This window comes from Peromyscus eremicus, chromosome 18, assembly GCF_949786415.1.
Source record: "Peromyscus eremicus chromosome 18, PerEre_H2_v1, whole genome shotgun sequence".
NCBI lineage: Eukaryota > Metazoa > Chordata > Mammalia > Rodentia > Cricetidae > Peromyscus > Peromyscus eremicus.
The window spans coordinates 12,781,550-12,799,362 of NC_081434.1; the positions used below are offsets into that span (position 1 = coordinate 12,781,550).

Here is a 17,813-nt window from a genome sequence, read left to right on the forward strand (position 1 = left end):
CTGATTTTAGAAGAAAATAAAATCACAAGTCAAAATGTGTCCCCCAAAGCTTCAAGGAGCTTTTTACTATTTACTACATACTATATAAACTGCAAACTAACCCATGAAAAATTTAGAAAGTTGAGTTTAATCTGATCCCTTTTCTGTAGTTTTCAGAGACAAGCTCATCCAACGTCAGAATGCACGTGTTTGTGCCTTAATATAAAATATAGAAAGTCAAGTCCCAGACCAAATACCCAAAATCAAATGCCTGGGAAATGACTTTGGTCACAGAGAAACAAATTTCAGAAGACAAACGAGGTAAACTGAAAATCCCCCTGGAAAGGAAACATGAGATGACACCAGCATAAACCACTCTCCCTTTTTAAACGATTTTAGCAGGAAATGTATACATTTAGAACCAGAGTCAACTCTAATTATTATAGCCCTGATTACCACTCAGTGACGGGAGAAATTGCAAGGTAGACTTGCTTATCCCTAGGTCCACCTACCAAATGAGGGATGCGTGGAGAGAAGGGGGTACTTTACTGATGCGACTGCAATGGAACACTCCAGCAACCAGCACGTGTGTGTTTAACCAAGCACTCCTTACAACTGGTCATCCCATGGACGGAATGGAAAACAACACATACCAGATGAGGAGGGAAAAGAACCAGCCATTTTAGATTCTCTTTAAAGAACAGTAAACTAAGTGTCAAAACGTGAAAGAAAAAAAGACACAGGGAGCTGGAAAAGCCAGCATTTTACAATAGGTAAGAATATCAAATATGATATTGTGAACCTTGGATATGTACAATTTGTACTTATCATTACATCTTTAAAAACCAAAAATAAATGAGTTAGCTGTATATCAAGACATAAAAAAAGCACATCACATTGTGTACCACAGATATATTTCATTTTTTCTTGTCAATTATATGTCAAAAAAGCTGAAAAATTTAACATTATTGGTACACACACACACACACAGTCTACCTCAGGATCAGAGCTCAACTGAGATGCTTAAATACATGGAACTCCTTTCCCATTACAGACCTTCCAATATCTGCTGGTTCTCGGCACCCCCATTCACCCGAGAAAAGAATATATAAGAACGAACATTTGCTTGAGTCTAGAACTTGGACCTGAGTCATCTGACTTGTCACCATCAGGCCATTCTACCATATTAACTAACGTCTGTCTTGGATGCTCACTAAAGGCGTGATCTAATGTGGACTTGTTCAGCTCACAGAAAACTACAAAACAGAGCTAAACAATACCACCTTCTCACAGCTAATGTGAGAATTCAATACGATTATAAACATGGGCATCATAAATAATTTTTAAACACATTATTTTTACAACTCAGCACATTCATGTATCAGGAAGCCTAACTGGTGTTAATAAATAAAAACCCGGAGTCAGGTATCAGGGTAAATGCTGAAAGACCAGAGAAGCAGAGCAGCCAGCCACTAGTTCTTACATCTCCAACTCCTCAGCCTGAAAGGACCCTCAGCTCCTGTCTCCTCCCGCCTTATATTCCTCTCTCCACCCAGCCATACGACTTCCTGTCTCCACTTCCTTAGTGCTGGGATCAAAGGTGTGTGCCACCACTGCCTGGCTCTGTTTCTTTCCTACACTGGATCAATCTTGCGTAGACCAGGCTGGCCTTGAACTCAAAGAGATTCATCTGTTTCTGCCTCCTGAGTTCTGGGATTAAAGGTGTGTGCCACCACTGCCTGGCCTCAACTTGAAGCCTAAGTTCTATTGGGGTGAAAAAGAACTAAGGCTGAAAACCTATAGAACTCATGCCCTCCACTCAACTGAAAGTAATATCTCACCTCTAGGCACCCAACAGGTACATATCAAATTAAGAAATAAAATCCGTTCTGAATGTCTACAATTTTCATTTGCGCTTGCTGCCCCCACTTGTATTCTATGTGTCTAGATTCATCACTGCTCTGCTTGGGGGTGGGGGCTGGGTTACGATAAACACCGGGGATGGATGTTGCAGAAAACGTCTGAAATACTTCAGCAATTGTTTGCCTCCTAGAATAAAAACTATACTAAGCTAAGCTAGATTTCCATCGCAGTTATAACAATATCCTTTGTTGTTATACAAATGTCAACTCACTCATGTCCATCTTGTGTTCAAAAATCAACTAGCCACTGCGGTCATTAGCGTGTGCCCCCAGGAGTCAGCCCATTCCCCAGGATTTTGCTTTGGTGTTCAAAAATCAACTAGCCACTGTGGTCATTAGCGTGTGCCCCCAGGAGTCAGCCTGTTCCCCAGGATTTTGCTTTGGTGTTCAAAAATCAACTAGCCACCGCAGTCATTAGTGTGTGCTCCCAGGAGTCAGCCCGTTCCCCAGGATTTTGCTTTGGATCTAGCCATTGAACGTGGAGACTGGGATGGGGGGTGGTGGTGGTTGCGGTTTACTGACATTTGCTAATACCCACCATGTCTGATTCCCTCATCTCCCATGTACCCAATGTGCTTTTACTTAAGGAACAATGTCAACACACATGGATTTCAACATGAAGCTTTGGTTTTCATTCCAGCCTCCAAACTATACTATTGAATAAATTGCAAAAGCAGCCAGGGCATCCTGGGAGGCTTACCCACCCGCAGTGCAGCATCCTGCTGCAATACCGATGGTCGATCACTTGCTGGATCTCCATAATCTGAATAGAAGCAATGGTTGTATCAATCCCTGCATTAAAGAGAAACAGAAAAGGAAATAAACTCCTGTGTAGTGGGGGGGGAGGGGCAAGGGGAGTATCACGTTCCTGCTCAGTTCTCCAACTGCAGAATGTAAGCTAAGAGTCCTAAACAATGTCCCATCCACATCCAAATGGGAAAAGGAGAAAAAAGTCAGGATAGCACTTTTGTTGTTGCTTGGGGGTGGAGTGCTTATAGCAAATCTCCTAGAAACAGCCAGCATCACATCCATAAGCGTTTCTGGACTGCAGAAGTCCTGCTAAACAGGAATTTACTATGGATAGGGGATGCGATGTGACACGTGATCTGCTTCAGGAAATGGAAAATGAACTAAAGATACAGTCAGAACAAAAGGAAGGTGGGAACTTCAAAGACAATATTAAAATCACGGAGCTCAGCCGCGGCTTATCTGGCTTCAGTGTCCATCCTGAATCCCTCACTAATGTTCAGGCTGACATGGATTATAAAACATGGCTACACAGGTGTCCACAGTGGCGTGTGTGTGTGTGTGTGTGTGTGTGTGTGTGTGTGTGTGTGTGTGTGGTGTGTCTCTGTGTGAGTGTGTGTGTGGTGTGTGTCTCTGTGTGTCTGTATGTGCGTGTCTCTGTGTGTGTGTCTGTGTGTGGTAGGTGGGAGTGTCAGGTAGGGTGGCTGTCACTCTAGTAATGCTCTTACAGTTTGTGGTGCTGCCTAGTCCCAGAGGGCAAACAGGGTGTCGCTTAAATGTCAACTCACAGTCGCTCTCCCAGTCACGGCTGATAAGTGCATCTCTCGCCAGGAATGATTTGCTTTTGTCTTCTGAAGAGTAAAAACATCTGTCAGTCGTGAAGGCTTGCTCAGGATGATAATAAACAGCTGACTGACCTGTGAGTCGACCGCATCTCCACCCTCCCCTCTCCCACCCCCACACTTACCCACACTATCCCATTTCTTCCCGATCTAGTTTCTTCTCATCCTCACCCAAGAAGCCATGCATTATGGGTAAGCTGCACACACCCCATCATATGAGGAAACCCCAACACTTTCTTCCTCAGAATGCCACTGCATTTGGAGATACGGCCTTGAAGGAGGGGGTTATGAGGTTGGGGACAGCTGGACAAGTTGGAGTCCAATCTGAGAGCTTGTCCTTATCACAGCAGGAGATGAAGACACACAGGGAGACACCAGAGGTGTCTTTGTGCACATACATATGCACAAAGAAAAGACCATCTGAGGACCTAGCAAGAAGGCAGCCTTCTGTAGGCAAAAGGAAGACCTCCAGAGAAGCCTCCAGATCTTGGACCTCTAGCCTCCAGAACTTTCAAGACACAAATGTCTGTTGTTTACACCACCCAGTCAGGGGTATTCTATCATGGCAGCCTGAGCAGACTTCTCTGTCATCCCAGAAGGCCCCAGAGCTCACAGCTGCCTCCTCACAGCCTCATAGCATGTACACATCAGTCAGTGACACACATCTGCCCCTGTGCCCAAAGTGTATTACTTCTGTGTTACCCTTAAGTTCAAATGTGTTTTTATTCCTTCTTGACCATTTCAGAGTAAGAAACCTCTATTATTCTCCAACTCTCTATAACTTCCGGCATAGTCTTATCATATTAAGGAAGCAGTTTTCTCTGATTAGTGAGAAACGAATGGTAGCTTCACTTCTCATCTAGATTCTGGATCAATAACGTTGTTACTCAAAGCCATTAGACTCATGTGACTTAGGATTGCTATCAGCATTGTTTGTGTGATATTTAAACAATGGAAATAAGTCATTAAAAGGTGGGTCTCTATGTGAATACATCCAGTATCGGAAGACTCCCAGTTCCAGGGACAGGACATTCCACTGAGATGACATCTATCTTCCTGCTCATCTGTTCCGATGCCACTTCTACTTCGGGTGACAATAGGCCCTCAAGGCAGCAGCTGTGCCCAGCCCAAGCCGGGCTCCTATGTGGCTGCTGAGGGTCATAGTTCCTCTATTTCTAGGTGAAAACAAAAATCACTACAAACTGACATTCAGAAACCAAGAACGAGGAAAAAACAACCACATGCACGTTGGAATTTGATTTCTGACCTATCCTGGAAACTCAGAGGAGAGTAAGGCGATACAATTGTTTAGGGAATAATCCTTTTAGAATTCAGTCCAGGTATCACTAGGGCATGGAGTCAAGGGTACATTTGTTCCTGTTGGCTTTTTCTACCGTGACTACTTCCATGTCCGACATAATAGAGCATAGCAAATTAGAGAACATGGTTCAAAGGTCATGTTTAGAGTGAGTAAAAAATGAAGAAAAATAAATGGAAGCAAACTATCTCTACAATAAAATGATGAAATATTAACCTTCATACAAGCAGCATTAGAGGTACCCAAAGATGAGCAGGGTTATAAAACTGATTGGGTGTTCCTTCCCGTTTTTTTGTTTTGTTTTGTTTTGTTTGTTTTTGGTTTTTGGCTTTTTCAAGACAGGGTTTCTCTGTGCAGCTTTGCGCCTTTCCTGGAACTCGCTCTGTAGACCAGGCTGGCCTCGAACTCACAGAGATCTGCCTGCCTCTGCCTCCCAAGTGCTGGGATTAAAGGTGTGCGCCGCCACCACCGCCCGGCTCCTTCCCGGTTATTTAATAACTTGAATATTTTTATATTAGGGAAAATAATATATATATTTACAGTGAAGGATACTAATGATAACTATACCAACTATTCATTGACATTTTCTATGAGATGTTGTTCTGAGCACCTAGTGGCAGCCCAAAAAGTTGGCTGTCCCTACGTGACAGATGAAGACATTGAGTACAAAAGTCAAGGAACAGAGAAGGACTTCCACCCCAAACTAACTGATTCTGTACACCACCATTTTGGGATCCCGGAATTACGTGAAACAAGATCCACACAGGGGTAAAAAGTGAGTCTAAACTATAAGAGGAGGTTCAGCCAGCTGGAGACGGGAGCCAGAGCACTGGGGTGGGGACAGAGGCAGTGTGGTTGTTCTGCCTGCGGTACAAAATGGCATTCCCAAAGCACTGAGGAGGCAAGTGCTCAATGTCAGGACTACGCAAAATGAATCTTTTAATTTTTTATTACTTAAAAAGCTTTTTTAAAAAGATTATGTATATAGTTGAGATTTGGCCTGCATGTCTGTATGGACACCATGAGCATCCCCATGCCTGAAGAGGTCAGAAGAGGGCATTGGATCCCCTGGGACTAGAGTTCCCGATGGCTGTGTGCTGCTGTGTGGATGCTGGGAACTGAACCCGGGGCCTCAGGAAGTGCAACAAGTCCTCTTAACATCCGTGTCATCTCCAGCCCCGATGAATCTCTGCAAAGTAGACTTTGAGAGAAGCCTGGAGCTGGTGATACACACCTTTAATCCCAGCACTTGGGAAGCAGAGGCAGGCAGATCTCTGTGAGTTTGAGGCCAGCCTGGTCCACAAAACAAGTTCCAGGACAGTTAGAGCTGTTACACAGAGAGACACTATATCAAAAAACAAACAACAGAAAAAGTAGATGGCGAGAGCAATCACCTGGTGGTGTGTTGGCTAACCTTGGTTGGCAACTCGGTTTCACTGAGAAATGAATCAGCCACAGTTTCTTAAGCTGTGACCTTCTGGGGGTCACATAAATGAATGTGATAGTTGTGAAATGTCTGTCAATAGTAAAAGAGCTATGAGTGCACACCAATCAAAAATGAATTTAAAATCATGCCGGGCAGCAGTGGTGCATGCATTTAATCCCAGCACTCGGGAGGCAGAGGCAGGAGGATCTCTGTGAGTTCAAGGCCAGCCTGGGCTACAGAGTGAGATCCAGGAAAGGCGCAAAGCTACACAGAGAAACCCTGTCTCGAAAAACCAAAAAAATAAAATAAAATAATAAAATCACAAGCTGACTGAATTCCAGGTGTTTCAGACAGTGCCCATCATGCTGCCACTCCACCCGTCATGCTCACTTCTGAACGCCCCATGTGCACTCTGTCAACACACCACCCAACACCAACTTAAGTTGGCCTTGATGACATTTGAGACTATAGTATACTATAGTATGCTATCACGTTTTCACTCAACTGCAAAAGCTTTCTGCTCTTATAGCAACATATTGTTCGATAAAAGAAAGCAAAGCCTTTCAATAGTTTCCAACCATCATTTCTCAGCATGCAAATACCCAGTTAGTATATCTTTGGGGTGGATTGTGTTAGAATGTTTGATTTTAAAGACTGTTATTCGGGTTGCCGACTTGAGTTTCATAAAAAGTCATTAAATGAATCCTGGCTTGGGATTAGGAAAGCATTTCTAACCATTTCTAAAATGCCCCCAAACACAGGTCTGCAATTACATACTATGTATTAATGCAGAGACATCCTCAGCTTCAGTGATGATAAAAATCAAAACGTTGATCAATTCCAAAAAATAATAGAGGTGTTCTGGGTCCTTCAGTATCAAATATTCAACCAAGATTTAATTATTTTTAAAAATATCATCTTTATTACATTTTTAATGTATATGTACCTGAGGGTATATATGTACTATTCTATATGTGAAGGAACCCAAAGAGGCAGGAGGCAGGCGTCAGATTCCTTGGAACTGGAGTTCCAGGTGATAGTGAGCCACCCAACATTTTTAAAAATAAATTTATGATATAATACCAAAGAATTGTTTTAGAGTGAATTTCTTTAAACACACACACACACATGCCTATCAGTGTTTGGTTTTTATGCCAATTTTATATGCTTCTATACCTAAGGTCACTTGAAATTTCTCACACACACAAAAAAAAGGATCATGGGTAGAAAATTTTAAGAAGCCCTGGCCTAGGTGATTGGTACAGTACACTTCTGGGCGTGTCAGTAGGGTCATTTCAAAGATGGCTGCTAGGTGGGGCACACCTGATAGGGAAAGCCCTACCCTGAATGTGGACAGCACCATTCAATAGATGAGATCTAGGATGGCATAGAAGCAGGAGAGAGCATTCTAGAGCAAGCCCACTCTCCATCTCTCCCATCTCCTGGCTGCTAAGAGGTGAGCCTCACCTCCTCATCATACCCTGTTGCCATGGTAATCTGCCCATCACAGGTCCAGAATGATTCAGCCATTCCACCATCGACTGAATCCTCTAAGACCAGGAGTCAAAATGTGTAAGTTGTTTTTCTCTAGTATTTTCTCATGGTGATAAAACAAACAAACAAAAAATCACATTATGACCAGGGCAACTCATTGAAGGATGAGTTGGTTTATCTGGGCCTATGGATCCAGAGGGACAACCATCTTGCATGGGAAGAGTGGCAGCACACAGGCATGGTGGCTGGAACAGCAAGCTGAGAGCTCACATCTTAAACTGAAGGCACAATGCAGAGAAGGAACTCCAATAGCAGTCTTTATGCTATCAAAGCCCACCTCCAGTGACATCCCTCCTTCAACAGGACCACACCTCCTAAGCCTCCCCAAACAGCACCACCAACTGGGAACAAAATATTCAAAAGGCCAAGACTGGAGAACATCTTCTTCAAACCACTCCAGAGAGCTGATCTTTGTTTTGGTTTTGGTTTTTGGATTTATGTCTGCATTCAAGTTTCTACATTCAGTTTCAGGATAGAAAGCAGAAGCAACTGGGCCCAATGATTAGAGTCAGTCTTTCTTGAAAACTCTCTGCTCTTCCGCACTTCTTACACTAGGTGGAAGGGCTTGCTAACACCCTGCTCACACGACTGTGACCATCTTGAAAATGTCTGTGTTTGTGGTTAAAAGGATGGGCCACGCAGGCCCTCTGTAGCACTCTGCAAATGTGTGCAGAAGAGTTGAAGGGAAAGGGGAAGGAAATGAAAAAGACAAGCCAGTTGTTTAACCTTTAAATATCTTCCCTTACTCAGAGGTGAAACTCCTGGGACAGGATGTGAAGGATGCTTAGAACAGATGTGAGAGTCTGCTTCTTCCCCCAGATTTCAGTAAACAGGAGTGAGGATAGCGTACCGGCAATGCAAGGGTCTAAGCATGCAGCCCAAAATGATGTGTTCCATTAATGGATCTTGAGATAAGAGAAATTTCTAGAAAATTGAATATTCATTTTCTTCTGTACAGAAATACATATGCTTTCCCAAGGGCTTCCAGACTTCTTAGATTCGAGCTGCCCCAACAATAATTTTTAGGTGCTAGTCGACTACTAATAGTTTCACTTAAGATTGCTTCCACAGAAGGCCCCAGGTTTCCAAGGCAATTGAGGCCTACAGAGAAGCAGAAACCAGAACTTCTCCATGCTATCTGTTCTTCCCCTGCTTTTTGTTCTACTTCCTCACGGAGCTGGCAGGGAGAGCAGCTCATTGTAAAATCTGACAATAGCAACTACAGAGTCCCTTCTCTTCCACAGAACTGTGTTTATAGGCCCTTGAAGAGGATAAGATTGGTTACCTTACGATAGACTGTTCTTGCTGGCGTGTGTGTGTGTGTGTGTGTGTGTGTGTGTGTGTGTGTGTGTGTATGCAGACAAGGTTTTACTATCGAAAACAGGCTAGCACAGCCTAGAATTCTTGATCTTCCCAACTGTAGGGGTTCTGGGTATGTGATCCCATGCCCTGCTAAAGTATTTCTTTAAGAAGTCATGAAAAGAGAAGGTGGAGCTCAGCAGTTAAGAGCTTGTACTGCTGTTGCAAAGGACCCAAGGGTGGCTCACATCACCTATGTCAGGCAGCCCACAGCCACCTGTAGTTCCAGCTCCAAGGCATCCGGCGCCCTTTGCTGGCTGCCACGGGCACTTGCATTTATGTGTGCATGCATGGTGCGTGTGTGTGCATGGTGCGTGCGTGTGCACACACACAATTAAACATAAGATAGATATTTTTTGAAAGTGAGGTTGAGGATCAGGGCTCAACCTCACTTTCAAAAAATATCTATTTTGTTTTATATTGATATCTATTTCGTTTTACTTTTAAAAATATCCATTTTATTCAGTGGGTGAAGGTGTTTGCCGCACAAGCCTGATGACCGGAACTTTTTTTTATCCCCAGAACCCACATAAAAGGAGAAAATAGAGAGCTGACTCTAAAGTGACCTCTAACCTCTAATGCACACCACGCATGCGTATGTCTTCACTCGCACACCATACACACCCACACACTCTCACACAATAACAACAAAGTAAAAAAATTTAGGGGAGGCTGAGAAGAGATGACCTTAGAGGTTATCTAAACCTAAATTTATGTTTAGAATTCATACATAAATTTATCTAACCTAAAATTATGAAAATTATTTTTCCAAAGACAGAAGATACATTTTAAATTCCCTACACAATGTCCCTAACTTGTCACTTCTATGAAGCAGAACTCCTCTACTCTGAAAAGCAGGCTACTAGAAAACCATAACTCCTAATGAGCCGAATGGGAAGCTCTCCTTCTATAAACGCCTTCCAGAACTTTCACAATAGGCTTAATGTGTAACGCAGGTGATTTTCCTTAGGAGGCTAAGGGTGTATTTCATAACTGATGGGTGGGACCTCCCAGTCAACTAAATTAAAAACCAGAGCAGAGAGATGTAGAACGGTATCCATCCTGCTGTGGCAGATCGTGGGTAGCACACTACATGTACAACTGTGCTGAAGGCTGAATTTCGGTGCAGCATCCAGGATACCTTTCCTGCCTCATGACTGAAGCAAGCCTATAGCAAAAGGTCAATGCGCCCGACCCATCATGCCTGAGACCATTAGCACAGGGGACCATTTTCTTTGGGGGATTCATTCTCCTAAAAGTTCTTACATCCAAAACAAAATGAGGGAGGATGCCAGGTGCTGTTTTGATTTTCGATTTTTTTTTTTTTTTTTTTTAAGGCTCACCGACCTGTTACAATACGTACCATTCCATCAATGTTTTCCCGATGGGCCTTTTGTTTTTTCATATTTAAACTCTTCTGACTACTTAAATCTTCCTGGGTCCCATGGGTTAAAACCTAGTCCATCATATTCAGTTGCCTCCTCAGAGTAGAAATTCAATATTCTGAAGTACTTTCTACTCCCTGATCTGTCTTTCTCAAACTTTTTTATTAAAGAGCAGAGAAATAGGAGAGGAATGGATGACTTTTCTGAAAGACACTTTACAAATACTTAGGCAATCAACTTAGACCTAAAAGAAAAATTATAACTTGAGCTCAGCATGTCATAACAACGCAGATTTTCTTTCACTTGCTTTATTGTATCTGACTGCTCAGGGAAGAGTCTCACAAATGTCTTTTGGGCTTGAGTAAATTGTCAGATAGTACTCTGCATCCCACTGAGAGCTCTCTGATTTTTTTTAACTCCTTGAATTTCTTTTTTATTTTTATTCCTTAATTTTTAATTGTTCTTCATGTCTCAGAAACATCTGGTTGCAAATAACAGTCACTCAACATTCTCCTCTTTTGTGTTGGGAGCCCTGAGGCTATACATCACCCTAAATGAACGGTTCTCAACCTTCCTAATGCTGCGACCCTTTAACACAGTTCCTCATGTTGTGTTGACCCCCAACTGTAAAAATTGTTCTTCTTGCTACTTCATAACTGTAATTTTTCTATTGTTGAATCATAACATAAATATCTGATACTACGAATGGTCTTGGGTGACTCCTGTGAAAGGGTCATTTGACCCCCTTGAAAGGTGTCGAGACCCACAGATTGAGAAACACTGCCCTAGACAGAGGGGGGGAAGCTGCATCGGCAAGAGACGAGCAGCCCTCCTCCACCCTGGGAAAGATCCTGCATCAGGGAACATCCTGATGGCTATAGGTAGACTCAATGAGGAGGGAGGCATGGGAGAGGCTTTCTGGATGCTCAGAGTGGTTACTGTCCGCATCTTTTAGAGATGGGAACACGTATGTGCACACCCTAAGTCTAAATAAACAAAAGCAGGATGTCAGATTGGGAGGAACCATGGTCATGGAAACAGGGGCCTAGATTCTAATTCTAACTTCACCAGTGATTATGTTATAAAATAGGGATATCGCCATAAATCAGAGGCTCTTCTGAAGTAAAGCTTTGAAGCCCTGAGTGATCGCAGAAAACAGGTCTATGGTGCTGTCCATGGTCTTGGGAGGAAGCGTCTTCCCATGGATTTCTACCACACACAATTCATTTAGAAGCTCAGCTGGACTTGCAGTTACATTTACGCCTTATGCTTTTCTCCATACAGTCATTATGAAAGTATGTTAACTGTGGATTCTCAGGGTAAAAAGGGTCACTAGTGCAGCTGTTCTCTGACAATCTAAGACATGCCCAGGCACCTAGCAACAGATCTTTCTCTAGGAGTTCCCACAGATGTGGAAATACAGGATGAGCAGACACTCACTGTCCAGTTTGCTCAGAGCTGAGCTTTCCTATTTATATAAATATAATATATAAATATAATATATATATATATATATATATATATTTCTTTTTTTCAAGATAAGGTTTCTCTGTGTAGCTCTGGAGCCTGTCCTGGATCTCGCTCTGTAGACCAGGCTGGCCTCGAACTCATAGAGATCTGCCTGGCTCTGCCTCCCAAGTGCTGGGATTAAAGGCGTGCACCACCACTTCCTGTCTTCTATATTCTCTTATATGGAGAACTGGTTGTTATGGATCAAACAAAGCCCTGACAATGAAGAGCAGAGCAGCTCTGACCTCTCCCTCTTTAGAATTCATTGTCATTGATAGATCTTGAATAGATGGAATGGTCCCTTCTGGGGACAACTGTCAAAGACGGACATTACATGTCTTCAGTGAGGACAGTCAAGGTCAGAAAATGCTTGGCAACCATAATCTTCCACATTCTTTTGCAAGAGATGAAGGTTTTAGGGATTTGGGGGACGGTATTAGTTTCTTCTTCTTTCTTTTCTTTCTTTTTTAAAAAGAAATTACTTACGTGCACGTGTTTGTGTGTGCATGAGTTTACGTGCACCACATGCATGCTGGTGGCTGCAGAGGCCAGAGAACTTTGGATCTCCTGAAACTGGAGTTACAGACTGTTGTGAGCCACCTGATGTGGGTGCTGGGAATCAAACGTGGGTCTTCTTTGAAAGCAGTAACACTAGTAATTGCCGAGCCGTCTCTCCAGCCTCAATACTGACTTTTTCTATTTAAAAATATGTAGGAATCTGTCAAGATGGCTCAGTGGATATAAAACGCTCGCTGGACAAGTGTGAGGAGCTGAATTCAACTCCCCAGTACCCGTATGAGGCTGGACGTAATTGCGCATGACTGTAATTCCAGTGAGAAGGGAGATGAAGACTTAGAGGCCACCTCGCCTGCCATGCTCAGCAGGAACCAGCAAGAGACCCCACCCCGAGGTGGAAAGCAAGAACTGATGCTCCAGGTTGTCTTCCGCCATGCAGGCCATGGTGTACATGTGCCCACACTCCGACACACAAATATGCATACACAGACGTGCACATGCAACCGTAAAAAGAGAACACTATATTGAAAACAAGATGGCTGACACAAACCCCTTTCTTCCAACTGAAGCTTCATAGCCACTCTGGCTTGATACATCTTTTCCCAAATTCGGTTCAACATTATTCTGATGAGGAAAAAAAAAAAACAAAAAAAACCCAAGTCTCTTAGAGATACAAGAAAACACTTTGTGTCTTAGCTTCCCCATTGGGAACAAAAAAGAGGACATTAACAGTGCCTAGACGATGTGTGTGTGAGGAGCAAATGACTTATTCGTGTGAGCTGCTATTACAGCGTCTTGTGTGGCGTCATACCTCATTGCCTCGTGATAAACGGGGATGTGATCTGTAAGCATATTAATCCAGGGGAAGGAGATTACATTTTCGCCCTAAGGCTCTGCCAACCTGACCATATTCGGTGTGGCAGGCTGCTTACAAATACTATTTTTATTCATTTACTTCATCGAGATCCATGATAAATGTATACCCCCTCCATCCATCTGGAACCAGATATGACCGATACGACTTGCTCTGGCCAGCAGTGTGCAAGCAGAAGTGGCATGCGCTTTTGTGAGGTGGGAGCTTTACAGAGGACGAATGCGATTTGTTTTCTTGCCATGACTACAGTTACTATCGAAACACTGAGACACGGAATCACCACCAGCTGGGTCCTGAACACGGTGAGCCAGAGTCCTGTTTTAATACACATTTCATAGAGTCAGAAATAATTTATTGGCACCTGACATCTCCATCATTTGAGACAAGCCACACTAGTCTACGCTGCTGATACTACCTTCCATTATTATCAGTGCTATCCTGGACACTTGTTAATGTGTGTATACAGAATGAGATTTCTAAGACCATAAACTAGAATCCATTTGGAAGAAATGCATTTGTGGGGTTGGGGATTTAGCTCAGTGGTAGAGCGCTTGCCTAGCAAGCGCAAGGCCCTGGGTTCGGTCCTCAGCTCTGGAAAAAAAAAAGAAAAGAAAAAAAAGAAAAAGAAAAGAAATGCATTTGCGCTTACAGAGATCAATTCAGTTGGAGCCCTTGACTAAGTTTCTAAAAACTTTTTTTAAACATATAAAGGGCCCTAATGAGCTAGCTAATGTGCCTGCTATACACGCCTGAGGACCTGGGTTCACATCTCCAGCACCCATGTAAGAACCGGGCACAGCAGCAAGCTTCGTACTAGGTTGGGGTAGAACGGGGAAAGTGGGTGCCGCAGGAAACCAAGGCCGAGTCCCAGAGCTTGCCTGCTAACCAACCCAGCCAGTCAGTGAGTGTACTCGGTTCGGTGAGATAGCCCATATCAGAAAATAAGATAGCCTCCGCATGTCCACACGGGCCTATACACACTGACATGCATTTATGTGTGTACCACACACACAAGATCAAACAAGCCAACAAAACCAATAGCTGTGCACACGTGTACAAAAGGAGAGGGAGGCTTCTGAAAGTGGAAAGCCAAGCTCGTGGGTCCCACGAGCTATATTCAAGTCAGGGTTTCCAAAGTTCGTTCACTCCTTTCCTCTCTTCCTTTTTCTATGTTTCTTATATTTTTTCCCCTAGATTAGTTAAACAGAAAGCCCGGACACTACACCATGTAAGTTCTAAATGAGCCACGAACAAAACAAAGAGGAGAAAAAACTAACCCATGTGCACCTGGTTACCTCGCCATCTTTGTTGGTGACAGACAAATGAAATATTTCTGCTGGGTAAAAACTACAAATAATTAAACGCTGGGCAGTGGTAGCGCACACCTTTAATCCCAGCACTCGGGAGACAGAGGCAGGAGGATCTCTGTGAGTTCCAGGACTCATTATCAACCAGGTAAATATCAACCAGGGAAAACCTCAAATTCGAAGGCTTATTCGTTTCGCTCTGAACAGCGTTTACCTGCCCGCTCTTTCTGATGGATTTCTCTCTCTGCCGCCAATTGTCTCTGTGCAGGACTTGAAAATAACATTCTTGGTCCCCACACGGGGCAGCAGTAAGTTTCCTGACATGTCAGGATCTCACAGAAAGTGATTTCAGGCACTTGAGGGGAGGTCTGTGTGGTCGCCAAGGTTGTGTGGGGAGCTGCAAGGCATTGAGCAAAGGAGGGTCACGCAACGTCATGGCCCATGGAGGGAAAACGGGTCGGGCTTATGGTGAGGAACAGGAAAACGGTACCTGAGGGGGAAGCTGTCGACGGCAGAGTCAGCTCTGGAGAACTGGTAATATTGCTGCAAGAGTACAAAATGGTTAGTGAAACTGGCCTTCCAGAGTCCTACTGTTAGGACTGGAGTGACGGCTCAGTGGTTAGCATTTGCCCAGAAGATTGGAGTTCAGTTCCCAGCCCTCATGTCAGTGAATTCAGTCAGCAAACGGCTCCACCTCCAGGGGATCCAATGCCCACTTCTGGCCTCCTCAGGCACCCACATACACATAAATAAGAATAATGTTTTAAGTCCTTGAGTTCTTAAAGGAACACAAGGTCTGAACTCTTACCTTAGAGGGAGATTTGGGGAGCGTCGGTCTTGATCCTTTAAGCTAAGTATGTAAAGGGCGACTATTGTCAGGGCGCTGTTAAAAGGGGGGAGAAAGCATTAGGTGGCGGATTTTGAGATATATATATATATATATATCAGTCAACCTTCCAGCTGGCCACAGATGTACTCGCAGGCCACACAGACGGGAACAGTGAGGAGAGGGAGCTGTGGCTGGCAGGAACACCATGGAAACAGCACAGTGAGGGTTTTCTGCCTGGGAAACTGAAAAGAACCCTGGGCTCCTGGTAGTTCAGAGACTCCCAGGACTCCAGGCCGAAGGAGCTCTCCCCAGAGCAGACTCCCTGGCCCTGGCAAGCTGTCTCCAGGGGAGGCCTGTCAACAGCTGGAGGCGGGAAAGATAGGGACAAAACTCGCTTCCTGCGGGTGGCGTTCATCCACACTGTTGAGCTGGGAGGTGAAGGGAGGCAGAGGTCAGCCACGGAGCCCAAACCCTTTGGTCATCTACAACATGGTCCAGAGTCCAATATATCAAGTTATGTAGAAGGAAGAAAGGAAAGGCACAAAGCAGCCACGTGACTTTGAAATATAATGAACAAGCCTTTCCTCTTATTCACACAATTTACACAGCGAAATGAAAGTGTCCCTGAAGGGCTCCGGCATTTGAGACACGATTCCCAGCCATGTTTATCCGTCTACACGTTGTGTGCCTTCCTCTCCGCAGGGAGTTTTTAGACTCTCTCGCGAGTCACATAAGTCTGCTGGAAATAAGGTCACTCGACTTGCCGTCCTGGCAGCCTTACTTCACACCTTGCTTTCCAAACCCAGCTCCTCGGGACTGTGTTCTCCCCTGAAGATGGTAGATTTACCATCGCTGCCTAAAAAAACGGCGATGTTCCCCAAATGAATTCCCCTCACCAGAAGGGAAGCCCTAACGTGTTCTCAGAGACAGCTGGGAGATGCCCAACAGGCTCTGTCCTTTCTGGAAAAGTGGTACCAAGTCTGAAGATGTGTCAGACAGACGCTGTCACGTCACCCTGGCAACCATTTACCGTAGTCCGGCTTCCCTTGCTTTGTGCTTGCCCGTGTCTCTCATTCTCTGTCCCCCCACTATTAATTCTAAAATCTTTCCCCAGATTCGTGTTTGACGTCTGTCTCAATGCACAGACCAGATGACTTCTAGTGTGTTAGAATGAAACAGACATGCTCTCTGCAGCGGCAAACCCAGGTTTTGATGCTTCTCAGGCACGACAGAGACCACGACCAAGAGACGGAGCCTATTACCTCGCATTTGTGGTCCTAATGGCCAACACTGGGCTCAGAGGGTCTCACAAACAGGCGCTGAATGCAGTGACTTTACTCAGGACTAGACTTCCCATCACCTCTTTATGGTGATATTTTATTTGTACTGAAATGTGATTTTATTTGTATGTTAATAAATAAAGTTGCCTGGGGGTCAGAGCTAATAGCAAGCCATAGCAGAAGCTGGGCGGTGGTGGTGCACGCCTTTAATCCCAGCACTTGGGAGGCAGAGCTAGGCGGATCTCTGTGTGTTCAAGGATACAGCCAGCATGGAGACACACGCCTTTAATCTCAATACCAACCTTAGAAGACCTGGAGGTCTGTATAGATGGGCAGTGACGAGGTCGTCATGTGGTTGGGTTTACAACCAATGAGAAGGCAGAACAGAAAGTCAATAAAAGGACAGACACACAGGAAGTAGGCCTCTTTGCTGAGGGGAAGGACAGCAGCGGTGGTGAGGGTAAGAAAGGGTTTTTAGCTCTCAGCTTTTGCTCTGACCTCTTGGGCTTTTAACTCTGCAGTTGGCTCTGTGTTTCTTATTTAATAAGACTGTTCATCTACACCTCTTCACAGGGCTGGGGCTGTATCTCCGGAGCATGTGACGTATATCTGCTAAAAGTAGATGCTCACCCTCCCCTGAGATGGGGAACCTGGCAGAAGATGAGCACTTAGGAAACTGAGGGGAAATGCAAAGGCTCCTGATAGGAATTTCAGGTCATGACATCAAACACCTGGGCATACTCCCACCGTGGGCATTAGCTGGGCTGAACTAAGGTTCTAGTCAATGAGAGCATGGATGTAGCATGCTTAAAGCCCAGGGTGTAATCCCCAGGGCCAAATCACTCACTCACTCAATCATCTAAAAAGTGAAACACTGAGGGAAGAGGACAGAGAGCTACACAGTGTCCCGCAGCAAGGGAGCACTTCTGGCACAGCCGGGAGCACCTCTGGCACAGCCGGGGAGCA

General features: G+C 44.4%; 1 protein-coding gene across 1 annotated transcript in view; it reads right to left on the reverse strand.

The window, feature by feature from the left end:
* Positions 1 to 17,813, reverse strand: part of Myrfl (myelin regulatory factor like) — an 80,099-nt gene that overhangs the window by 4,571 nt on the left and 57,715 nt on the right. Inside the window, exons 17-21 of the mRNA XM_059245798.1 lie at positions 15,547 to 15,621; positions 15,229 to 15,281; positions 14,953 to 15,135; positions 3,437 to 3,499; positions 2,606 to 2,693 (exon numbers count right to left, since the gene is read on the reverse strand). Of these exons, the coding sequence (XP_059101781.1) occupies positions 2,606 to 2,693; positions 3,437 to 3,499; positions 14,953 to 15,135; positions 15,229 to 15,281; positions 15,547 to 15,621 (462 nt within the window). The remainder of the gene's footprint in view (positions 1 to 2,605; positions 2,694 to 3,436; positions 3,500 to 14,952; positions 15,136 to 15,228; positions 15,282 to 15,546; positions 15,622 to 17,813) is intronic.